General features: G+C 51.1%; 2 protein-coding genes across 5 annotated transcripts; both read right to left on the reverse strand.

Moving 5' to 3' along the window:
• Positions 1–423: 423 nt before the first annotated feature.
• On the reverse strand, positions 424–13,433 carry SMYD5 (SMYD family member 5). Of its 4 annotated transcripts, none has more exons than XM_001150449.7 (13): positions 13,279–13,433; positions 8,662–8,770; positions 7,441–7,580; positions 6,872–6,993; positions 6,420–6,489; positions 5,725–5,829; positions 4,836–4,898; positions 4,547–4,617; positions 4,122–4,228; positions 3,651–3,707; positions 2,694–2,788; positions 1,951–2,021; positions 424–1,855 (listed from the first exon to the last, which is right to left on the reverse strand). In XM_001150449.7, the coding sequence occupies exons 1-13, from the start codon at positions 13,372–13,374 to the stop codon at positions 1,699–1,701; spliced, it is 1,263 nt and encodes a 420-aa protein (XP_001150449.3). In that variant the 5' UTR covers positions 13,375–13,433; the 3' UTR covers positions 424–1,698. The 4 variants fall into 4 exon arrangements, with proteins under 4 accessions (XP_001150449.3, XP_009440930.2, XP_063645083.1 ...); XM_009442655.5 differs by having other exon boundaries at positions 7,441–7,679; positions 13,279–13,409; XM_063789013.1 differs by lacking the exon at positions 13,279–13,433 and adding an exon at positions 12,926–13,127 and having other exon boundaries at positions 7,441–7,679.
• Positions 13,434–15,131: 1,698 nt separating this feature from the next.
• NOTO (notochord homeobox) lies at positions 15,132–24,732 on the reverse strand. Its single transcript, XM_525785.6, has 3 exons — positions 24,274–24,732; positions 19,042–19,256; positions 15,132–16,876 (listed from the first exon to the last, which is right to left on the reverse strand). The coding sequence occupies exons 1-3, from the start codon at positions 24,653–24,655 to the stop codon at positions 16,718–16,720; spliced, it is 756 nt and encodes a 251-aa protein (XP_525785.4). The 5' UTR covers positions 24,656–24,732; the 3' UTR covers positions 15,132–16,717.
• Between the last annotated feature and the right edge of the window lie 402 nt (positions 24,733–25,134).

Raw genomic sequence — 25,134 nt, forward strand, 5'->3', positions numbered from 1 at the left:
CAACATAGCAAGATCCCATCTCTACAGAAAAATTAAAAATTAGCTGGGTGTGGTGGCGTGAGCCTATAGTCCCAGCTACTCAGGAGGCGGAGGTGGGAGGATCACTTGGGCCCAGAAGTTCAAGGCTGTAGTGAGCTATGATTGCATTGCTGCACGCCAGCCTGGGTGACAAGGTGAGACCCTGTCTCAAAATTTAAAAACCACCCAAACTGGACCTCAGAGGACCCTTGCTCTTGGGCATTAGAACATTTGCATAGCAGAGTGTAAGTAAGAGCAGAGGTGAGCCCAAGCTGGTGAGCCTGGAGCTCCTATCTCCTACCATTACCTGGTCTAATCGGTATTCCTTTGCACCCACCTGTGCCTGCTGCACGCCCGGGGCAGCCTGCCCAGCCACTTGCCACAAAGCATTCCTGCAGAGGCCTCTCACCACTCACAATTTATTGAGAACAGTGGGCAGGGGGGCTGGGAGAGGAGTGCTGACCATTGTGAAGGAGTAAGAACCCAATGGGTAAGGGGCCAGACAGGTTTCACCTGGCTCCATGGTCCAGGAAAGGGCCTGTGGGGTGGGCACCTGCCCTCTCTGGGATCCCTCAGCAGAAGAATGCAGCAGGCTCCTCCAGGAAAGGGAGGCACTGGGAGTGATGGGTTGTAATTCCCATAGCATCCAACCCAAGAGTGAGAGGGGTGGTGCTAATCTGGGGGTAGGAGGGGACAAGACAGGGCTACTCTTGAAGTATCTAGCCCAGCTCCTCAAGGTTTCTGGAAGACTTCAATGTTAGTCTGTGGAGACCCTAAAGATGGAGATTGAGGCCAGGAGAGCCCCTCACTGACCCATTTTAACTGGCCCCAGGAATACCAGAGCATCCTAATCTAAGGAGCGCAGGCCTGTCAAGCCCCAGGTCTCAGCCATGCTGCTGAGTGCTCATTGGGAAGCAGGTGTGAGAAAGGGTGATGACCCCCTATGTGTCCCTCCTGAGGAAGGCAGAGGCCTTTTCCATACTCCATAAGGCCAGCCACTGTGCCAGGTCCTGAGAGGCAAGGCACGAGTCTGGGGGAGGGGTTAATCTCCACTTCCCCAGATGTCCAAATGGGGGTGTGGGTGGGGGGAGTAATCCCCCTGGTCCAGCATTCCCAGGAGACAGCCTCAGGGAAGGGGCTCAGGATGCCCAGATCCTCCTGCCCGCCTCTGCTTGCTGGGCCAGTGGTCAAGCAGTTGCCTTACCAGCCACAGCTGTGGTGGGGGGAGGTGAGGACGCCTCACCACCTCGCGTCTCTGCTTCAATGAACTCGGTCTTTCTTTTACCCCTCAAAAGAAATCAACAGCAAGTTGAGAGGGGAGAAGCCTCAGGTGAAGGGGTGAGTATGGGCCGTGGGGCCGAGGGGAAGAAACACTGTTAGGCCCTGGCCCTGATTCCAGCCCCTCAAACCCTAGAGTGGAGGAACCTCAAGGGGAGGCCAGTTGTGAAAGGCTCAGTGCCAGTGCAGAGTCTGAGCCAACTCAGCAGCAGTGTCCAGGGCATGAGGTCTGGTGGGGGTTGGGGCCAGAGATCCAGGCTCTCTCCTACCCTCTAGCAGAGAGGGCTGGAATGGGGAAAGCAGGCAATGGGAGTGGGAAGTTCCCTCCAAGCCACTTCTCTGGGGGAAGAGCCCCCTTTTCTGGCAGGGTCTAGGGCAGGGCCCTTTCTGGGCAGGGCAACATCACACATCAGTCATCTCATCCCCCAGCTCTGCATCTTCTGGCTCTCCTTCCTCCTCTTCCTCCTCCTCCTCTTCCTCTTCCTCTTCTGAGGTCACATTGGGTTCATCAGCCTCTGCCAGGCATTTGGGACAGGAACAGACAAATAGATAGTTCTCCCTGCAGCAGTGGGGGATGGTGAGGGGGAAAAGTCAGGGAGCTATGGGATAGAGGACCCCAGAGCCCAGCTGCACAACCATGTCCCCAGCTGGCACCTGAGGATCTTGTGGCGGCTGTGGCGGCTGCGCTCCCGCTGACAGCAGTCCAAGTAGCTGATACAAATTTCCTGTAGGGCAGAGAAGTGCAGTCTGATGGTCTGTGCTCTTTTAAATGGCATAAGGGCCTCCCCAGCAGCTACCCTATCTCCAACCACTGCCCCATCTCTAGGAGCCAAGCTTGCGTTGCCCTTCAGTGAAGGGGCTGGCTGCCCTCATCCAGTTCCCAGTGCCTTCAGTAGGCAGGCCACTATAAGGCTCCAACAGCCTGTGCCTGAGACAGAGGAGACTGTGGTTGGCCTCGGGCCGTGGTGAAAGCCAGTCAATGGCCAAGGTCTGCAGCTGGGATCAGAGGTCTTGGTATGATGCTACTTGACCTCGAGAAGATTCAACCAGGCACTGTGCCTGCACTAACAGACAAGACCCTAAACCCACAAAGAGCTATCTCCTGCTTTCTTAGAAATTACATATCTGCATTTGACCAAAAGATAGCTGGGGACAAGAATCTGAGCACATAGGTGTCCCTCAAACACTGTCCTGAGGCTTTCTGGAGTCATATTTTGAAAAAGCGAGGTAGGGTTAGAACCTAACCATGAGCTGAAAGACTCAGACCCTAAGGTATGTGGGGATTCCACCCAACAGCCTGAACTTCAAGGTGCTCTAGCCACTGCTGCTCCTGATCCCTGCAGAGAACTTCCAAGGCCTACTGCCCACCCATCCCGACGGTTCCTGGTCCCCCTCACCTCTCCTGGCTTAATATCCTCCAGAGCAGTGACATGCAAAAGGAAGTTGTTTTCTGGAAAGGAGGTCTCTGCATTGGGCACACAACTGTGGTTGCCTGGATCATAAGAGGCAGGTAATGAGGATTATTGACTAAAAAAAATAATAGCCTCAATTCTGCAGAGCACTGGGTCCTTTCTTGCTCGTTCATCCCTGCCAAGGCTGAGCACGTTTTGGAACCCAAGTTTCTGGACTCTGCATCCAGTGTTCTTTCCTGAAGACCATACAGCACAGCACAAATGAACTCCACAGCACTCCCACTCCAACTCGCTGTGACTGGCCAACTTCATTCTCAGTCGTGTTCCCACTGTCTCACAAAGGGAGGGACAGGGCTCTGAAGGAATGCCCACCCCAGACCACTTAACTCAGTTCTGCCTGCCATTGGACATCTAGTAACAGCTGACACAGGCCCTCTGAGAATCCAGTTTGGGAGGGTAGAGTGGCCCTGGAGCCTGGGAGGAGGAGTTTGCAGTGAGGAAACCAGGGGGTGGGAAACTGAGGTCTGGAAAAGGCAGTTGTCTGAGCTGAATCTGCCCCTCCTCATCAGGTGCTGATGAGACTCGCCCTGTAGCCTGGGCTCCCAGTACTCCCAAATCTCACAAGGCAGTGACGGTGCAAAGCCCATGCATCCCTTTGCAAGAATCAGAGCTCTATGCCTGCCTTAGTACAGGGCCTGGCCTATTGTAAGGTTTTATATATAAGCAGGTATTATAGCACAAACAGTTGGATGAACAAATGAAAAAAATGATAGAACAAAAAGGCCCAGGGGAATTCCTGTGGGAGCTCAGACCTAATGGGGCTCCCAGACTCAAGCCTACCAGCCTAGAAAGGGCCAACTGAGAAAGATAAACTGTGGCTGCAAGGCCACCTGGCAAAGGCAGAAGCGCCTGGGACCATCCCTCCTCAACGCCATGACTCACAGCAGCTCTGAAGCACAAAGAGGCCAGATCCTTCACAGTTAAGAAACTCTCCAGTTGCTGTAAGACAGTAATACACACACATTATTCTACCCATTTTTAAAGGCAGGAAAAGGAAACGAGGCTTACACGGACAGGCACTGTCTCCACTGTCCTGCAACCCCACTGCACTAAGGCATCAGTCCCTACCATCTTACCTAAACTTGCCTCTCCGAGACAGAAGCCTTGCTTTTCTGTCTACAAGACATCCTATTTATCCAGCACCCCCCTCCTCCCAGCATCAAGCCTCTGGATACATCTTGGGGCTGTTTCTCACCTGTGTGCCCTGTGGACAGATCTGAGGCTCCCCACAGGCACAAAGGGATTACCTTCCCCCACCATTAATTCAGAGCACCCTGGGGAAAGACTTTGTGTCCACCATCTGACTGGGGGGGTCGCCATGGCTGGGTGAGGCCAAGGCCCTATCTCACCAACCTGCCTCGATGTCCTTGTATAGCTGGTCAATGAAGGTGTCAAGCTGCTCACGGTCCTGAGGCTTCAACTCCAGAGTGTCACAGGCATGGACCCACTGGCTTAGGGAGCTGGGGGTCCCAGGCAGCCCATGGTTGGGGAGGCGGAAGCCCAGGTCACAGGGCTCTCCACCTCCAGGTAAGTTAAGCCCAGGAAGAAGGGTCTCCCATCCCCACCCCACTTCATTCTCCAGGTGGGGGCCCATCTTCCCCAACAGAGGCTCCCCAAAACAGATTCCAATGCCTCATTCTGATTCCCACCACTGTGTCCAGTTCAGTGATCTGTCCAGAGTCCCACCCTACCCCATCCCAGTCTTGAAAGGAACTGTGGCTACCTTCCTCAGTTTCCCACCCCTGAGAGTAACTTCAATAGCTCTGGAACATTCTAACCTGGTCCCAATTCCTTGGCCATTGGTCCCAACAAGAGCAAAGAGAGACCGGAATCCATCTGGAGTGAACCACTGTAGGGGGAAAAAAGAGATGAGTGCTCATTACAGCCACTGACTTTTCTTCCAATTGGACTCTCTGTTTGGGACGCCTTCTGTGAGTCAGGCTCATCCGAACTCCAGAAGACCAAGTCGGCTTTGGCTCAGCTGTCCCAGTAGGAGATGATGACCTGATTGCTCCTGGAGAGCTGGAGTAACAAGGAGGCCACTGGTCCCACCCTCTCCTCACTCACCTGGCTGACTGCTTCCTCATAGAGGGCCTCTGTGAAGAGTCTCCGCAGAAGTTCCAGTTGGCCCTGGATTAGGGGAAGCAGGGAGAGACTTGTATCCCTGGGGATTTCCCATTAGCACCCAGGCAGGGCCCAGGCGACTAGGGGAGGGAAGGAAAAAGGGCCAGCTCTGTAGACTGAGCTTTCCGTAGGGGCAAAGGAAGGCCACAGAGTCTACCTCCAAAGAGCTTTGGCAGTCTGCCGGCCTGTTCCAACCCGGGGTGGCAAACCCAAATTTCTCTCCATTTTCCAGCACTGGTACCAGCAAGGCTGAGGCAGCCTGAAATGTCTATCCACACCACCACCATCAAATCTCCCTTGTGACCTGGCCTCCAGACCAGCTGGGCTCTCCCACTCCCTTCCTATAAAAGTTCAGTGCAAGAGGGCCCACCCCAGATGCAAACCTTGTACACACCTGCCTCCACCCTCAGGCAGCTCCTGCAGGGAAGTCTGCTGTCCTCAGTGAGGACCCATACTCTTTGATTGGGAACGGGTTCTCAGGACATGGGCAGTTTCACACTGCTCTCTGATTCTGCGGCCCCATTCTACCTGATTTGCCCACTGCTATCCTATGACGAGTCCTGCCTTCTAACACCAGTTAGGGAGCACTTTCGGGGCAAGGCATCTGACACGCCCTTCCTCTGTTGTCACCCCACTTCCCAACTGTAGGTCCACATGAGGTCATGAAGTAAACAGTGGCAGGAATGTAAGTCCTCTGAATCGATTTCTGGACCCAAGTTCTAACTCCTCCCTGTAGCTCAGAAGTGATCAAATGTGGTGCTCCCCACAGCTGGCCAGAGACATCCTAGGATATTTGGGGAGGGAAGGAGACAGGCCACAGGAGAATAATAACCTTGAATTTGTCTCCCAGAAGTTTATGGACAATTTCCTCCTCTTCATTGGCTGTTTTGTTACAAAACTGGGAAAAGAGTCTGATCCAACGGTCCTTGTCCTTCGCCTGCAGTGAACAAACATACTTACGGGTCACATACCCACCTTCTCACTGGCACTCCCGCCCACTTGGGAAATACCACTACACAGGAACTTATAGGGGCCCTTCCTTTGCCTGAGGCTTCCTCCCAATGCTGCCCACCCACAACCATCTCCCCAGTTGTAGCCAAGATAGCCAATTCAACAACACTTGGAAAACAGGAGAAAGAGGCTGAGGAACAATATTAATAGAAGGGTGGTTAGAGTGGCTTCTCTCGCTTTATGTAAGACATAATCCTGAAAAAGCGGTGCTTATAAATCAAATGCATGAATTGCTACTGCACAAGGCATCTTCTATATCAGAAACTACAGGCATACTATCACACTGGTCTTTAAGTTACAAAAAAAAAAAAAAAAAAAGACTACAGGCAAAACGAGCTCTCCACTCCCTATGCCTTCAGAGCGCATTCTGAAGGTTTTACATAGCAAGGAGCTCTCCTTTGGGAAGGCCAGGAAGAACTCTGCATCCAAGCTAGGGCTTTGAGGTGAGGAAAAGACTGAGACCAAGGGTTGAATGGGGCCAAAGTCAGCTTCCCCGAGAGGGTTGGGTGGGCTCACCTGCTTCACTGTGGCCACCATCCTAGCCATCAACATGATGCTTGCAGTCTCAGGTGGGTAGTGAATACTCCTGGGGAAAGAGAAAAAAGATTGGCCTAGAAATTCTCTCCCTAGTAGCTGAGCTCAGGGAAGCCGAGTCTGACTGGTACAGAGAAAACTTCCTACCAATTCCATCAATTACCAAGAAAGTCATAGACAAGGACTTAGGCAAGACTTTGCATCCCTATTGGCTTAATGGGGCTCTTTCTGGGAGAGCGTTAAATGCTAAGGACAGAAAGACTGACAGCCCAGATTAAAAGCAGGGGATAGGGTTATGTGACTTCTGTTTAACCCTAAGAAAGGAAGAAAAATCCGGGGAATTGTAACTTAAGAAAGACGGCAACACCTGATGAGCCCAGGCAGGCAACCAGGGAGGAAAGGATAAAGGAAAGAAGAGAGGAAAAGAAATCTACCTCCATGCCTCCTGAAGCTTATTGAGAGGATGCAAGGGGTCATCCTGGGAGGGGCCTGGGCACAGGACCTGGTGGTATTGCTCAGTGGCTGCCAACCGACATTCTGCACTGCAGTACATCACCTGTTAGGTGGGATAGAGGTCAGTACCCGAGGATCTGGCCCTAGGATCACCTCCTCTAACTGCATTCCTTCCACAAATAGCCCCTGAGCTGTAGCTCAGATGTATCATGAGAAGAGAAAACATAGGGTGCTCTGGGGATATGTGAAAGGCACACCTAGGCTTGTAAAACCACAGAAAGGGAAGAGAACTTTTCAGGTAGAGGGGAGAGCCCCTGCCAGGTCCCCAGGAAGAAAGCAAGCTCCCACCAAGCCCATTTTCCAGACAATGTAACTGTGCCAGGGAGGATGAAACTGGAACAATAACCAAGCCTTTTCAACATCTTATCCTACATTGTAGTTTTCAAGGGCCATGACCAGGTCTGTCGCTGCTCCTGTCTCCCCACTGAGGACTCCAGCTAAGGCCTCCCTCACCCACCCCCTTCCAGGTACACTCCCCAAGAATACTCACTTGGCAATGGGGACAGTTCTGGTGGAGGTCTTTGCGCACAGTGCACAGCTCTGGGTGAGGCAGAACCTGGCCTGGTTTCCCGGTCAGCCTCTGGGCATTCTCCTCTGCCTTCTCTAGTGCCCTAAGGCAGTGGTCACAGGCTGACGGTGAGAGCCAGACACAACAATGTCTTGAGAGCAGAGGCCACATCTATCCCTTTCACAGCCCTACAGAGCAGCTGCTATGTGCCAGGCACCATTCTAGTGTTTCATAAAGGTTTGGGAAGTGAGTAAATGAATAATTACATGCATGCATGAATGGATGAATGAATTTATTTCATGTGCATCCCAAGGCAGATGATCGCCTCCTCCCTCTCAAGGACCTCCTGGCCCTTATTGTCTAACTCTCCTTGCTTCTTAATCAGACTCACTCTGTGAGGCTCCCCTACCACCCCCAAACTGGGCTTTTCCCATACTCTGGGGCCAACTGACCCTCCTTTCATTGTGTCTCTCTAGCTTAAGAAATGTGTGGGTTGGGCACGGTGGCTCACGCCTGTAATCCCAGCACTTTGGGAGGCCAAGGCAAGTGGAGCACCTGAGGTTAGGAGTTCAAGACCAGCCTAGCCAACATGTTGAAACCTCGTTTCTACTAAAAATGCAAAAATTAGCTGGACATGGTTGTGCGTGCCTGTAATCCCAGCTACTTGGGAGGCTGAGGCAGGAGGATTGCTTGAACCTGGGAGGCAGAGGTTGCAGAGAGCCGAGATCGCACCACTGCACTTTAGCCTGGGCGACAAGAGCGAAACTCCGTCCCCCTCCCCCAGACCCCAAAAAAAGAAAAGTGTGAAAAAAGCATGTGGCCAGCAAAGCTAAGGGCATCGTACTTGTGCTCACCCCTAACTCAGCCTTCTTTGAACAAGGGCCATGTAGCCTCCTCTTGGTGGAGGACTCCACTTTGGCACTGGGCCTTCAGCATGATGTCCCTCATACCATGGAATCAAACTCGCCTAAGTCCTGCTGTGCTCCCTCAGGGAGCACATCTGAAGAGCCTCCCACCACAGGAATAAGCCTCAAACACCTGAGACTGGACAGAGGCATGGTTCTCAGGCACAGTCCTTCAATGGAAGACAGCATTTCCTCCCAACACCCAGAGTTCCAGAGACATCAGCCAGTAGGGATGTATGCAGCTCACTTCCATGCACAAAGGCGACTGGGCCATGAGGAGTAGGAGAGATGTACTCACCTCGGTAGCGATAAAGTGCATTCCAGAGAAACTGTGCAGCCACCAGGGGCTGTTCTACGAAGATGGTCTCCCCCTTCCGGATGAGCTGTGTGGCAAACAGCCCCTTTCCCTGAGAGGGCAGAGGGATAGGATGGCCATAAAAAGGAACAGAAGACATAGCTCCGAGAGCTTCCAGGAGGCTGTCCAGCCTCACTCCCACATGCCTCACTCTTAGGAGAGGCCTCTGCCTCTGTGAGTTCATGGAGAGTGGTTAGCACCCTCCATAACTTTCTCCTCTGGAAATACAGCTCTGACCTATTTTCAGTTGCATCCCTTTCAGCCCATTCAGAGCAGAAGGCCTGGAACAGGGAGGCAGCCACCATGGCAGCCATCTCAGATTACTGAGAGAATTTTTCTCAGTATGGCCAGAGCAGGGCCAAGGCTTATAGCAGGCTGGGGCCTCCAGTACCAGGAGCTGATAATGGCAGGGCACTCATCTCTGAGTCAGCCACATGCCACTCCAGGATCCTGGCAGTGGTGTTGCTACACAGGGTTGCAGAGAAATCCTACACCATGGGACAGGGAAGCCTTGTTTGGGGGAGAATGTGCCTTCTTCCTTGGTCAGCTGAATACCCACAGCACCTAGCACAGTGCCTGGCATCCAACAAGTCCTTGGTGGTTGCACTGAAAGAAAGGAGCTAATACTAGTACCAGTCCTAACATTAACTTGCTGTGAACCTTTGAGCCAACTGCTTCACTTTACATCTGTTTCCCGTTTGAAAAGTGAGCATTATAATAATACCTACAAGGTAGTTTCCAGGGTGTAATGATATAGCACAGATGAATGGACCTTATGAGCTCTAGCTTCTTCCTACTCAATGAGGGTACAGGGACTGGCAACATGGGCATCACCTAGGACTCTGTCAGAAATGCAGACTCTTGGGCCCCACCCCAGACCTGCTGAATCAGAATCTGCATCGTAATAAGATGCCCAGGTGATTCATATGCATGTTAGTTTGAGAAGCACTGGTCTAAAACACTATATACATCATGTAAAGGATGAAGAATGAGAAAAAAAACCTCTGAACTGCCATCTCTCAAATGTGCAAAAGGACTCAGCAGATGGCTTCAGAACCCAGGCAGTTACTGGCCTTATTGGGCACATACTCCCACTACTCAAAGAAGACGTGTGGAGCCCTGTCAACACTGAGCTGCCACAACAAAAGGAGAGGAAAAAAATGCTTGACACCGAAGCAAAATGACCTGTCAGTGTTGCCTCCCAGGTAGCTCCCTGCCTCCTTAGAAGGCCAGATACGGTTGCCTCTCAAACTCAGAGCGAAAAATCTCAACCCTGTGAACAACTCTGGAAGCTCTATCTCACAGTAGAGTGGGACAGGTGAAACAAAACCAGGAGGCAAAGCCCTGGGCATACCCTTGCCTGGTTTCCTGGAAGCCCTTCTCCCCATGCCTTGTATCCCGTCCCAATCTAGCAAATTGAAAACTTGGCCTTTCTCTATGGGACACGACAATATGAACAGGGACTCACATTATTTCTGACAATCTCAAATTTCAATATTGGACAAATATAGATCTCCCTCTCTTTGTGAAGGACTAAATGCAGAAAATATTTCGTAATCAAAACAAAGAGAAAAGAATCAGAGTTGTTCCTTTATAAAGTCATTCCCAAAACTGATGACCATATTTCAAAGAAAACAGAGCTCTAATTCATAATATTAAGGTTGGGCCGGGCGCAGTGGCTCACGCTTGTAATCCCAGCACTTTGGGAGGCTAAGGCAGACAGATCACGAGGTCAGGAGTTCAAGACCAGCCTGACCAATATGGTGAAACCCTGTCTCTACTAAAAATACAAAAATTAGCTGGACATGGTGGTGTTCACCTGTAGTCCCAGCTACTCGGAAGGCTGAGGCAGGAGAATCGCTTGAACCCGGGAGGCGGAGGTTGCAGTAAGCCAAGATTGTACTACTGCACTATAGCCTGGGCAACAGAGTAAGACTCCATCTCAAAAAAAAAAAGAAGGTTGGAGAGCACTGAACCTGAATGGAAAGGGGACAAACCATACATACTTCCAATTTGAAAAAAAAGTTTTAAGAAAAAATCGTGCAGGCCGGGTATGGTGGCTCACGCCTGTAAATCTAGCACTTTGGGAAGCAAGGATGAAGGATCGCTTGAGCCCAAGAGTTTGAGACCAGCCTGGGCAACACAGCAAGACCCCATCTCTATAAAAAAAAATGGTGCAAAACTCTAAGACTATGTAATAGATTTTTGTTGTTGTTGTTGAGATGGAATCTCCCTCTGTCGCCCAGGCTGGAGTGCAGTAGCACAACCTCAGCTCACTGCAACCTCTGCCTCCTGGGTTCAAGCAATTCTCGTGCCTGGCCCTCAGGTAGCTGGGATTACAGGTGTGCACCACCACGCCCGACTAATTTTTGTATTTTTAGTACAGATGGGGTTTCACCATGTTGGTCAGGCTGGTCTCGAACTCCTGACATCAAGTTCAAGTGATCTGCCCCTCTCGGCCTCCCAAAGTGCTGGGATTACAGGTGTGAGCCACCACGCCAGGCCTAATTTTTGTATTTTTAGTAGAGACAGGGTTTCACCATGTTGGCCAGACTGGTCTTGAACTCCTGATCTCAAGTGATCAGCCCACCTTGGCCTCCGAAAGCGCTGGAATTAAAGGAATGAGCCACCATGCCCGGGCAGACTATGTAGTAGATTTTAAAATCTTGATTAAAAGAAGAAAGCCCACAATAAGCCATGCTGCTATCCGGCTAGTGCACCAGTATGGTAATCCAGCTGGCTTCCACTGGACCTGGTGAGGTTTCTGTTCTGACTGGTCATGTCTCTGGCATAATAGTTGATAAATTTTTGAAAAGTCATTCCTATCCACAGAAGCAATAAACAGTAGTCAAAAACTACTCCCACTTGAGGCCCCTGGTCTATATAGTTTCATGACCCAATTCTCTCAAACCTTTAAAGAATAAATAATGCTCATGCTATTTAAACAATGTAATGACAGAAAGCATTTCTGTTTTACCAAAAAAAAAAAAAAAAACAAGTATAACCCTCATGTGGCAACTTGAGGAAAATAACACAGAGAAAAAAATCACAAACCAATCTCATTTGAATAGAGAAGCAAAAAGCCCAGGATAATCCATGCTGTTACCAAGTCCAGGCAGGTATGTTATTTTCTCCAGCAGCAGATCGGATGTAGGCAAGGAGAGGGCAATCAGCTAGGGCCTTGATAGAAGCCTGGGACAGGAAAACTGTGCAAGGAGAGTGGCTGAAGTGATGAAGTGAGAGGGAAGAAATGAAGAAAGGAAGGGACTGAGAGACTGGGGGCTAATGAAGAAAAAGGTGAAGAATATCACTGCAAACCAAGAATGATGGAACTGAGAGGCCTTCAAACTGTGGCCACCCAGGAGCACTAGAGAGACTATGGAGATGGAGATAGGAAAAGGTAAGGAGACCAAGGATGTAGGGAAGCTGATTTACCAGGGAAGGAGCAAACTGCTCCAGATACCTCTAGAGCAGAAAGGGGGCACGGAAGGTTGAGCTGGAAAACTAGATCAATATGATGACGCTGAGAGCAGACGACAGACAACTAGAGGTCTTACGTCTTGGGCAAGAACCAACCATACACACAGCCACTACACAGGATAAATTATTCAACCTCACTAGTAACCAAAGAAACGTAAATGAGAACAAATATAATTTTACACATATCAATAGGCAAAGATAACTAGGAAAAAATACTGCTGGACAAAACAAAAGGATGTTTGCACAGAAAATGAGCTCTAAGACTTTTGACTCTGGGGATGAAAAATACCATACAACAATAAAGGGTCCATTAATAAGGGGTTGGTTGAGTGAACTGTGACCCTCTCACGGAAGAAGCTACTACTCAGCTCTTAAAACTTAATATGTAGAAATAGGCTTGATATTGAAAGATTCACTGCTGCATCAAAAAGCAGTTTCTAAAAATGTAATTTTAACGTACTCATCTTTGCACAAGTATAGAAGTATGGGTGATTTTTGTATTTTCTTTCCTTACATGCATTTTCTACTTTTTTCTACAATGAACTTTTGGAACACAATAAAAACGACAAAATCACGTCACCTTCCTGCTAAAAACTCTCCCAATGCCCCCACGGCCTTTGGACTCTGGTCCAAATTCCTCAGCACTCCAAGGACCTTCGTGAAGGGTCTTGGCCTCTCTCCTCATCCCCTCACCCAAATCTCACACATGAAGTTCGTGAGGACTCACTGTTTTACACCTCAGTTCTCTCTGCCCGGCACATCCCCGCCCACCGTTCCAGGGATACAGCAGCAAAGCCCCCTAGCCCCGCCCCGAGCAGCCACAGAAGGGCCTCCCGCGGGCTGGCCGAATTCCGCTGGGAGGAAATGCGCACGGAGACTCCGGAGGCCCGGGTCTATCGCGTGACCGCGCCACGAGCCTGCGCGCGGGGACAGACTGGGAGCCCCCGGGCCGCGAGCAGGGGCAGGGCCGTAGCGTCCGAGCGGCGCAGAAGCCTCTGGGCTCCGGGCATGGAGTCCTGCCGGGCTGTCTCCATGGCCGGACTAGGGAGAGGCTCCCGGCAGGACCCGCCCCGACCTCACCTTGGCGCTGCTCACGAAACGGACTTCCACGGAGACCCGCGCGCGGCCCGCCACGCCCACGCAGAAGGAGAACACGTCGCACATGGAGGCCGCCATCTTGGGCGCGCCTCCGCCTTATGACCCTTAACCCCGCCTCGACCTGAGAGGCCACACCCCCTTCTGGTCCCGCCCCCGGCGAGAGTGCCCCTGAGGCTGCAAGGTTTTGGGCTCCACCAAGTCTGAATTTAGGTTCCGTGGTTTGTTGACGGGAGTGTAACTGGGCCTGCCTTTGTGCTTTTACATCGGTGCCTTTTTGTGTCTGTACCTCTGTATCAGAGCCTGTGTGCGCGTACAGTTTTGATGTGTGTATCTTTGAGTCCGTTGCATGTTTTGTTGTGGTTTTTTTTTTCAGATAGTCTCACTCTGTCGCCCAGGCTGGTGTGCAGTGGCGCGATCTCGGCTCAGTGCAACCTCTGCCTCCCAGGTTCAAGTGATTCATTCTCCTGCCTCAGCCTCCCGAGTAGCTGGGCGTACAGGCGTGCGCCGCTAAGCCCAGCTAATTTTTGTATTTTTAGCGGGTTTCACCATGTTGGCCAGGCTGGTCTCGAACTCCTGACCTCAAGTGATCCGCCCGCCTTGACCTCCTAAAGTGTTGGGATTACAGGCGTGAGCCACCTCGCCCGGCCTCCGATGCATGTTTCTATGTATGTTGTCTCTGTCCACACAGTGGCCTGTCTTCACTGAGTAAAGCGCTCTTTGGACCCAGCCCTAGAGTGGGACAGCAGAAGGCCAACTTACTCCTATCCTGTCTAGCTCTCAGCCTGAAGGAAAGGACTAGCTTATACCCCGGAGCTCACTCACCCCACTTGAAGAGTCCAGAACGAGATTTCCTTTCTCGGTAATCCCTCTGGCAGCAGAACAGTCCTGCCAAAGGTCAGGGTGGACTTGTGCCTCTGTCAGATTCTTCAATGGCTTAGGGACCTTGCAACCCGGGGGTAGCGGAGGAGTCCATAGTGGACCTCAGGTCTGAGAACCTCTGAAACTGGATACAGAAGTGAGTGTGCATATGCACACACTGTCGTGAAAAGGGGGAGGGGCCTGTTCTCTCATTCAGGACCCCAAGAAGCTGCAAACCACAGACCTATGGCATTTGTCCCCACAGCTAGGCCTGACTATCAAGCCTTGTTTTGTTTCCTTGTCCCCTGATTTTGTGAGTTTTGTTTGAGACAGGGTCTCGCTTTGTCGCCCATACTGGCATGGGGCGATCTCGGCTCACGGCAGCCTCCAGCTCACGGGCTCAAGAACAGACTGGGCAACGTAGTGAGACCTTGTCTCTCCAAAAAATAGAAAAATTTGCCGGGCGTGGTGATGCGTGGGAGGATCACCTGAACCTGGGGAGGTCTAGACTGCAATGAGCCGTGATCAAGCCACAATTATCTATCAAATAATTATAGATAGATAGATAGTTGGCAGGGACAGAGAAAGGTTCTTGAAACTGACCCTGCCTCTCCTCAAGCTTGCAACCTGGTGTCAAGGAGCGAATAGTCCACGGACTTGGGGGAGATAGATAGTTGGCAGGGCCAGAGAAGAGGCTCTTGAAACCGACCCTGGGTCCCCTCAAGCCTGCAGCCCGGTGTCAGGGAGCGAATAGTCCACGTACTTGGGGGCAAACCTACCCGAGAGCAGCTGGGGGCCGTGCCCTCACTCACCACCAGGTGGCAGGGCAGGCTTCCTTCCATCCCTCAGCTCAGTCCCCAAGAGCCATTCTAGAATCTGAATGGTCTGTGCTACAGAAATCAGCTCTGCAAATCCTGGCAGCAGGCTTCTTTCAGAGAAATCGAGCACATTCTTGAGAAGAAAAAGGAGCCATGAGTCAGAGTCATGAAAGGGGGAAATTATAACTGTCCTGTGAAAACACAGCAGAGTTTATGACAAAATGCCAGCCTTGGCATACACAAATTATTCTATAAAAAGATGGGGCTTTGCGAGGCCAAGGCAGGAGAACCACTTGAAGCCTGGAATTCAAGACCAGCCTGGGCAACAAGTGGACGTTGTCTCTACAAAAAATGTTAAAAATTAGCCAGGCGTGGTGTCACGCGCCTGTAGTCCCAGCTGCTTAGGAGGCTAAGGTGGGAGGATCACTAGAGCCCAGGAGGTTGAGGCTGCCGTGAGCTATGATTGCACCACTGCACTCCAGTCTGGGTGACAGAGCGAGACCTTGTCTTTGCTGCTGGGCCTGAGCTTCTTCTGAGAATGGTAACAGTTCAGACAAAACAAGAAAACGTTGGGAAACTTTGTGAAGTGGGCTAAACAGTCTACCTTCTCTTCTTTGCTCTCAACTCCTTCTGATGGTGAAGAGTCTTCTATGCCCAGATGCTTATTCAAAGAGGTTCCTTCTCCACAGCCAGGCCAGGAAAATATTAATTGCTGGTACAGGTATTACTCCCCCAGGTGAGGGGAGCTGTGATATTATGAAATATATATTTGGTCTTCATCTCGATTTCCTGGCATAGAACTCCTAAAATCCCTAGAATCTCTGAAGTGATGTCTTTTCATATGCTAATGAGTTGACTGATGACTGGTAGACCTTAAGACTCCATAAAAAACAAAAAGGGCAGGGTTGGGCCGGGTGGTGGCTCACACATGTAATCCCAGCACTTTGGGAGGCCGAGGTGGGTGGATCACAAGGTCAGCAGTTCAAGACCAGCCTGACCATATGATGAAACCCCGTCTCTACTAAAAATATAAAAATTAGCCAGGCATGGTGGCATGCGCCTATAGTCCCAGCTGCTCGGGAGGCTGAGGCAGGAGAATCGCTTGAACCCGGGAGGCGGAGGTGGCGGTGAGCCAAGATCGCGCCACTGCAGTCTGTCTCAAAAAAAAAAGAAAGGAGGGGCTGCCATGTGGAATGAGCCCTCAATCTGTGGGGTCAGACACTACCTGCAGGTAGATCATGTCAGAATTTGCTGAACTGGAGGTTGGAATGTGGGGTACACCCCTATACGTTTGGTCACAGAAGTGTTCTGTGTTGATTGTTGTGGGGTGACAGCAGAAGAAAAAAAGTTTTTTTTTTTTCCAGTTGGTCTTCCCTACTCAGGGGCCTACAAGCCTTAACAGTAACCATACACTTTGCACTGTGCATGGCACATTATTGCTTTACAGACATCTTCTCACCCCTGGGTGATCTAAGTTATGAATGCACCCATTATACAGATAAAGAAAAAAGGCTCGGAAGTTCCATAGGTTGGCCAAGGACATAGCTGAAGGCCAGAGCCTGTGCCTCCAATCATTACATTATTCCAGTTTCCAGGAATCAGTATAGAAAAGGGGGTCCCTGCTTGACAGCTCAGATTCTTCTGGTTGAGGAGGCTTTTCGTTGAGGTGTGAGGCAGGGAGCTCCAGTGGGTACCCCCAGGAGGAACTAGTCCAGGCAGCCTGGCTAGGGCCTCTGTCCCAGTCCTCAGCCGTCCACTCCTGACTCAGCATCATCACTCTGGATACTGGCGTTGGAGCTGCTGGAAGGCTCATCCAGGGAGGCAGCCTCAGCAGATGTAACCGCTGCCCTCAGCTTTTGCTGCTTCTGATACTTGACCCTGCGGTTCTGGAACCAGACTCTCACCTATAATTGGAGAGTGGGCAGAGATCAGAATGTGACCATCAGGTCCTACTGCTTCCTAATTCCTGGAGTGAACACCCCTCTCTGCCTGGCCAATATTTGCTCTTCCTTCTCAGGGAAGTACCTCCTCCAAAACACCCCTTTCTACAATTCCAGACACCATTCATTCATCTGAGTATTTACTGAGTTTCCAGTATGTGCTAAGCACCATCCTAGGTGATGCTGATACAGTGGTGAGCAACAGAGGCAAGCTGCCTGCCCTCGTGGAGCTCACGAGCTAGTGAAGAAACACTGGCAAGAAACATGTAAACAAACAAAGAGCTATGTAAACAAACAAAGAGCTATGTAAACACAAAAGGGGGTACAAACAGGGGTTTGGGCAGAGGAGGCCTCCCTGAGGAGCCAGCATTAAAGCTGAGGCTCAAAGAGAGAGAGGCCCACCTGATGGGGACAGAGAAGAGCAGGTCTGCAGGGCAGGGAACAACCTGTAGGAAGGCTCTGAAATGGAACCAAGCTTGGAGTGTTTGAGGACCAGGAAGGAGGAGAGCACGGATGAGAGTGAGAGGAGAAAGTCAAGGGAGGGAAATGGGAGAGGTCAGCGGGTGCCAGATCACCCAGGACCTGGAAGGCCATAGATAAGGAATGTCACCCATGAGGCTTTTACGTGGGCCCACATAATCCTATTTACATCTGAAGTGCACTGTGCACCTAGCTGCTGTGTGAAGCATGGATGGCAGCAGAAGCAGGAAGACAGGAGGGAGGCTACTGCAGCGGTCCCGGGAGAGCTGGGGCGTACATTAGGGGTGACAGAGAGAAGTGAAGCCACTCCAGCTGTATTTTGGAGGTAGAGATGACAAGGCTCAATGATGGTTGGAAGCGGAGGAGAAGGAGGAATCTAGGATGATTGGGTTTTTGAGTAACCAGGTGGACGGTGGGGTCATGTATGGGAAAGGAACATATTTGGGCAGGAAAAAAGTCAGGAATTGAGGTTTAGACTTGGGTTTGAGATATGTGCCCATGAAATATCTAAGTGGAATCACCAAGAAGGTAGTTAGAGATATAAGTCAGATGAGATGGTTGTGCTGAGGATACAAATTTGGGAGTCATTGGCTTATAGATGGTATTTTAAGCCACGGGAATAGATGAGACCAGCTGGGAAGAGATTTTGAGGTCCCCAAGGGAAGAGTAGCCTGCCAAGGAGACAGAGCTGGGAGGAAAACTAGACAGCATGGTGTCTGGAGGCTATGAGGAACATGTTTCAATAAGGGATGGGGTGGCTGACTGTCCAGTACTAAGAGCTGCTGAGTGGTGGACTGAGCTGAAGAAAGGAAAGTGTCATATTGTTGGCTCTGGCAACATGGAGGTTATTAGAGACCTTGCTGAGAAGTTTTGATGGAATGGTAGGGAAAAGTCATGTTGGAATGTGTGAAGCAGTGAGTGGGAGGCGAGGACACGGACAAAGTGAACATGGCAAGTTGTTGAGAAGTTTGCCTGTAAAAGGAGCAGAGAAATTATATAATAGCTAGAGAGGAATATAGGGGTCAAAGAAAAATTGATTATATTGACTCTTTAATATCTACTTAATTTTTTTCTTCTTCTTCTTCTTTTTTTTTTTTTTGAGACGGGCTCTCCAAATGTTGCCCAAGCTGGAGTGCAGTGGCTCACTGCAACCTCTGCCTCCCAGGCTCAAGCGATTCTCCTGCATCGGCCTCCTAAGTAGCTGGGATTATAGGCACCCAGCTGATTTTTTTGTATTTTTAGTAGAGACAGGGTTTCACTATGTTGGCTGGGCTGGTCTTGAACTCCTGACCTTGTGATCTGCCCACCTCAGCCTCCCAAAGTGCTGGGATTAGAGGCGTGAGCCACCGCACCTGGCCACATCTACTTAATTTTACTGGCAGGTCCTTATTTAGCATGGAAATCCTTTATTATCAATTTTTAGACTAATAATCTAAGTTAACATTCCAAGTTGTTCACATTATGTGACTTCAAATGGGACTTTTTTTTTTTCATTATATAGAGTGTGCAAAAAGTCAGGGCCTGTCCCCTCAACAGCCTGGCACAGGGAAGAGGGCCCATATCTTCCTCCCACCCTCCTTTTAGGGCCTTGCTGAGGTAGTGTTTGTCCCCAGGTGCAGCCCAGGCCCAATAGGAGTCCCTACTCCCACCTGGTTCTCTGTAAGTTTGAGCCGAGCTGCCAGCTGGGCTCTCTTCTTCCCCACCAGATTGTGCTGTTTTGCAAACACTTTCTCCAACTCTTCCAGCTGCTCCAAGTTAAACATAGCTCGGACTCTCTTTTGCTGTCTGTCAGTGTCCTGTAGGTCCTCCGTTGGGGCCCAGTCTGGGAAGGTCCAGAGTCCTGAGCAGTGAGCCAGCTCCAACCCTAAAGAGCAACCAGCAGCAAGGGAGGTTATCCAGCAGCAGGGGAGGTTAGCCAGAAGCCCCCTGCACTCCCATCTGGGCAAAATGAGAAGGCACACACAGCTCTGCTACCTTGCCTTCCCCTTGGCCAGGTAACAGTGCAAGAAGACAGTGGAAAGAGACTGTGCAGAAATAACAGGAAACAAACAAATGGGAAAGAAGGGACAATGCAATGAGACTGTCTGCCACCACTACTCTCTAGCCAAGTGGCTTCACTTCTGGCCCCTAAGAGGAGTTGCCAAACCTCCCTTCTCTTTGCCTTCCTCTCCTTTCCTTGACTGCTTCTGGCAACGCCATGGAATGGGCAGAGAAGAGACCCCCAGGGGTTCACCCTTTTAATTCACTGAACAAATATTATACTTTTTGAATGTCTACTGTGTGTCATGCATGGTTTCAAGACAAAACAGAAAATCTCTGTCGTTATGGAGCTTACATCTTAGAAATGAGGTCAGAAGAGATAGAAGTCAGAAGAGAGGGTTGAGCTGAGGATACAAATTTGGGAGTCATCACTGAGCACGTTGGCTCATGCCTGTAATTCCAGCACTTTGGGAGGCTGAAGGGGGCGGATCGCTTGAGATCAGGAGTTCAAGACCAGCCTGGCCAGCATGGTGAAACCCCGTCTCTACTAAAAATACAAAAATTAGCCAGGCATGGTGGCACATGCCTGTAATCCCAGCTACTCAGGAGGCTGAGGCAGGAGAACTGCTTGAGTCCGGGAAGCAGAGGTTGCAGTGAGCCAAGATAGAGCCCACTCTACTCCAGCCTGGGTGACAGTGCAAGACTCTGTCTCAATTAAAAAAAAAATTGGGAGTCATCAGCTTATATAGATGGTATTTTAAGCCACGGGAATAAATGAGACCAAGCTGTGGGCCAGTGGAGATGCATCAACCAAGAGCAGTTCCTAAGTCAAATCTTGATGGGGATGAGGGAGTGAGCCATTGGGCTATCTGGGAGTATAGTATTCTAGGCAGAAGAATGGCAAGCATAATGCTAAGGCCACTCAGCCCCCACTAGCCTTGGGGAGTCCTCAGGGCTGGCAGACAGACTGCCCCAACAAAGGGAGTGTGTCTGGGGTCCCGGCTGCTTAGGACTCCAACCACTGGGCCCACTAGGCTTACACTGTGCCTGCCAAGGTAGACCAAAAGATCAGGAAAAGCCCATCAGACATACAGCCTGGTGTATCTAGTCAGCCTTGTTTCAGAATCAGAAATTGACCTTTGGAGAAGAAAGTAGGCTCTACTGTGTGTTCCTTAAGAGCTCTAGTTGAGGCTGGGCACGGTGGCTTATACCTGTAATCCCAGCACTTTGGGAGGCTGAGGCAGGCGGATAGCCTGAGGTCAGGAGTTCAAGACCAGCCTGGCCAACTTGGCGAAACCCTGTCTCTACTAAAAATACAAAAATTAGCCAGATGTGGTGGTGGGCACCTGTAATCCCAGCTACTCAGGAGGCTGAGGCAGGAGAATCGCTTGAACCTGGAAGGCGGAAGTTGCAGTGAGCCAAGGTTGTGCCACTGTATTCCAGCCTGGGCGATAGAGTGAGACTCTGTCTTAAAAAAAAAAAAAAAAAAAAAAAGCTCTAGTTGGAATCCTAGCTCTGCCACCAATTACCAGCCAGAGGACCCTGGGCAAGACAATGTACTTCTGTGAGCCTTGATTTCCTCACATGGAAAATGGTGATAATAATCCCTACTTCCAGAGATGTCAGGATTTTAACATGGTGCTGTCTAGGCGCAGTGGCTCATGCCTATAATCCCAGCACTTTGAGAGACTGAGATGGGCCCATCGCTTGAGCCCAGGAGTTTGAGACCACCCTGGGCAACATGGTAAAACCCTATCTCTACAAAAAATACAAAAATTAGTCAGGTGTGGTGGTGCACAACTGTAGACCCCGCTGCTTGGGAGGCTGAAGCAGGAGGATCACTTGAGCTCAGGAGGCAGAGGTTGTAGTGAGCCAAGCCGAGATCACTCCTTGCCAATAGAGTAAGACTCCGTCTCAACAACAACAACTACCACAACAACAAAAACAAAAACATATGATGCTTACAGGGTGCTTAGCACTGTGCCAGGCACAGAGCAAGAAGAAAGTCAATGGTTATTATAAAAATTAAAACAGAAGTGATAATCCAATGGGGAAGAGGGATTATTTCCAGATCTGGGAAAAATTAAGCTGGATCCATACCCAATACCTTGCACTAAAAAAAATCTAAATGGAGGAAATATTTAAATGTAAAAAGGTAAACCCACAAAAATTTAGAAAAAAATGGGGAAGTTATTTTATGACTTCACAGTAAGGAAGTTCTTTCCAAGTATCATATAAGATGTGGGGACAGGCACAGTGGCTCATGCCTGTAATCCCAGCAGTTTGGGAGGCTGAGGCAGGAGGATCACTTGAGCCCAGGAGTTCAAGATCAGCCTGGGTAACATTGTGAGATTCCATCTCTACAAAATAAATGTTTTAAATTAGTCGAGTATGGTAGCGCATGCCTGTGGTCCCTGCTACTCGGGAGGCTGAGACAGGCATTGTGAGATTCCATCTCTACAAAAAAAAATGTTTTAAATTAGTTGAGTATGGTAGCGCATGCCTGTGTCCCTGCTACTCAGGAAGCTAAGGAGGAGTGCTTAAGCCTGGAACATTGAGGCTGCAGTGAGCCGTGATCGCACCACTGCACTCCAGCATGAGTGACAGAGAACCTGTCTCAAAAAAGAAAAAAAAAAGGATTTGTAAAAACACATCAAACATATAAAAATTAAAATTTTTTCTATGTAACAAAAGAATACCGCCATAATCAAAGTCAAAGGCCAATAAACAGAAAAACATTTGTAGTTCATTACAGTTAAAGGGCTAATTTCTTTTTTAATTTTTTGAGACAGTGTCTTGTTCTGTTGCCCAGGCTGGAGTTCAGTGGCTTGACCTCGGCTCACTGCAACCTCTGCCTCCCAGGCACAAGCAATCCTCCCACTTCAGCCCCCGCCAAGGTGCGCACCACCATGCCCAGCTAATTTTTGTGTTTTTAGTAGAGACGGGGTTTTGCCATGTTGCCCAGGCTGGTCTCAACTCCTGAGCTGAAGTGGTCCACCCGCCTTGGCCTCCCAAAGTGCGGGAGTTACAGGGGTGAGCCACTGCACCCAGCCAGGGCTAATTTCCTCAATAGAAAAGAGCATCTACAAATAGATTGTTTTAAATAACCAACTATACATATGGGCAAAATACAAGAACAGTAGTTCACAGAAAAAGAAATACATCACGAGGTCAGGAGATCAAGACCATCCTGGCTAACATGGTGAAACCCCGTCTCTACTAAAAATACAAAAAATTAGCCAGGTGTGGTGGCATGTGCCTGCAGTCCCAGCTACTCGGGAGGCTGAGGCAGGAGAATGGCGTGAACCCTGGAGGCGGAGCTTGCAGTGAGCCGAGACTGCACCACTGCACTCCAGCCTAAGCGACAGAGCAAGACTCCGCCTCAAAAAAAAAAAAAAAAAAAAATTAGCCGGGCATGGTGCTGGGGCTTGTAATTCCAGCCACTCCAGAGGCTAAGGCAGGAGAATCACTTGAGACCGGAAGGAGGAGGTTGTAGTGAGCAGAGATAGCGCCACTGCACTCCAGCCTGGGAGACAGAGCGAGACTCCGTCTCAAAACAAAACAGAACAAAAGAAAACAACTAACTTGAAAATGAGGCAACTGTAACATGAAGTAGTAAACTGTAATTCAGACCTCAGGTGTGTGAAGAGCTCAGAGAAAGGTGACTGGGAGTGATGGGCACAGCTCCCAGATCCAGTGGTATTGAATTTAGATGGGGCTGCGAGTCCAAGGGTTAATGCACTGCTGAAATGGCGTGAGGAAATGCAGGATTGGGGTGGGTGCCACGGAGTAGGAACCCGGCAAGATTGTGTTATCTTTGTATGGGTTGATAAGGCTTGGACTAACTTTGCTCCTGTTTTCTTCGTGGGGACATGGGGAAACATGAACCTGGCAACCAAAAATGGCAAAAGCACGTGTAGGTGGATGTTTAATGCTAGAGGGCAAAGTTCCCTCTATAGTTACTTTTTTTTGTTGATTTGTTTGTTTGAGACGGAGTCTCACTCTGTTGCCCAGGCTAGAGTGCAGTGGCGCAATCTCGGCTTAATGCAACCTCAACCTCCCGGGTTCAAGTGATTCTCCTGCTTTAGCCTCCTGAGTAGCTGGGATTACAAGCGCGCGCCACCACGCCCTCCTAATTTTTTGTCTTTTAAGTAAAGATGTGGTTTCACCATGTTGGCCAGGCTGGCCTTGAACTCCTGACTTCAGGTGATCCACCCGCCTCGGTCTCCCAAAGTGCTGAAATTACAGGCGTGAGCCACCGCGCCCAACCTTACAATTACTTTCTCATGAGATTTAAGTGCCTGGCCCTTAAGCACTACTTAAGAGCATTGCATGCACGCAGGCTCAGAGCGAAGTGTGTAGCTCAAGTTCACAGACGTGAGCAGTGGAGGCGGTAGTGGGGTGTGAGCCTTGACCAGCTCCTAACAGCTCCTCGCTCAACAGCACCGCCCGGAGCGTCCACTTCCCCCCACCCCGTAAAAAAAAACAGGGCCATTGGTTCGGGTCGAGAGCCGCTTTGGGAAGCGTCTCTGTCACCAAGCGCTACCCCGGGGTGTGCGAGGGAGTCAAGGGACGCGGAGACCGGGAGCAGGGCTGGGTCCCCTTGCAGCCCCAGCGCTGGCCTCCTGCCCACCGCATTCAGGCGCTGCGCCGCCCTCACACCCACCCTCTCCCACCTCAGCAGCGTGCGGGGGAAGCCTCGCGCCGGGGTCTTTTTCAGCAAGACTGTCGCGGTCCTCGGCTTCAACTGCAAGGTAAACGGTGGCAGAGCCCCTTCCCACTCCAGCCGTGTGTGATTCTCACACTCAGTGCCCTCTCCTGCACTGGGGCGCCGGCGGTGGCGGCCTAGGCTCTCCAGCCCCCGCCCAGTCCCCCGCGTGCGGGCGCCGGGAGCGCAGTACCTGTGACACCGAAGCCCAGCAGGCCGCAGACGGGAGCCACGCGCGGCCCTGGCACAGGGTAAAAACCTACGCTCAGGTAGGCGGGCAGCCACGATGTCGGGCAAGCCCAGGGCAGACCCCCGGTGGCGCACAGGGAAGCAGCGGTCCAGAAAGCCGGGTGGACGCAGGCGGAGCCCGACGGCTGGGAGGCCGCCGGCGCGCAGGGGTCGGGCCTCGCCAGGATGGCCTCGACCGAGAAAGGGGACTCGAAGCGTCCGGGAGCGCGGGGCGTGTTCGGGCCAGTAGGGGACCTGGGCGCCGGAGAGCGGCCAGAGCGCGGAGGTCGGACCCGAGAGCCCGAGGGAGCGGGTGGCGGGCTGCCTCGCGGCCTGGGGCTAGGCATGACGCGGCCGTTGCCCGGACGGACGCAAGGAAGGGAGCTCGGGAGAAGTGAGAAGATTCTGCAAAAGGCAGCGAGCAAGACCGGTTGTCTGGGAACCTCCTGGCGCTCGGCGAAGGCTCTTAAATTTGGCGGGGCGGGGCATGGGGCGGCCTCTCCCCACTGCGGTCCGGGCGGGGCCCCCAAAGCCTGTGAGCGCCCGCTCTGTGCGAGGCAAGGTGGGCACAGCACCAAAGAGTGTGTTCCCTCCCTTCCTCCGCTTTTAAAAATGCCCACCCTGGGGCGGTCGTGGGGAGGACTCTGAGCTCGCTGGTGATCCTGGGCGAAACACCCAGCCACCGGGCTCCGTCTTTCTCCTTTGCTCACTGAAGAAGGGATGCCCGTTTCCCCGGGGCCTTGCAGAGGCGGAGCTGTGATCTGGAGAGCGGTAGGGCAGTGCCTGCGGTCTTGGCCTCAGCTGACCCGCGCCGTCCTTGACGCAG

The sequence above is a fragment of the Pan troglodytes genome, chromosome 12 (genome assembly GCF_028858775.2).
Source record: "Pan troglodytes isolate AG18354 chromosome 12, NHGRI_mPanTro3-v2.0_pri, whole genome shotgun sequence".
NCBI lineage: Eukaryota > Metazoa > Chordata > Mammalia > Primates > Hominidae > Pan > Pan troglodytes.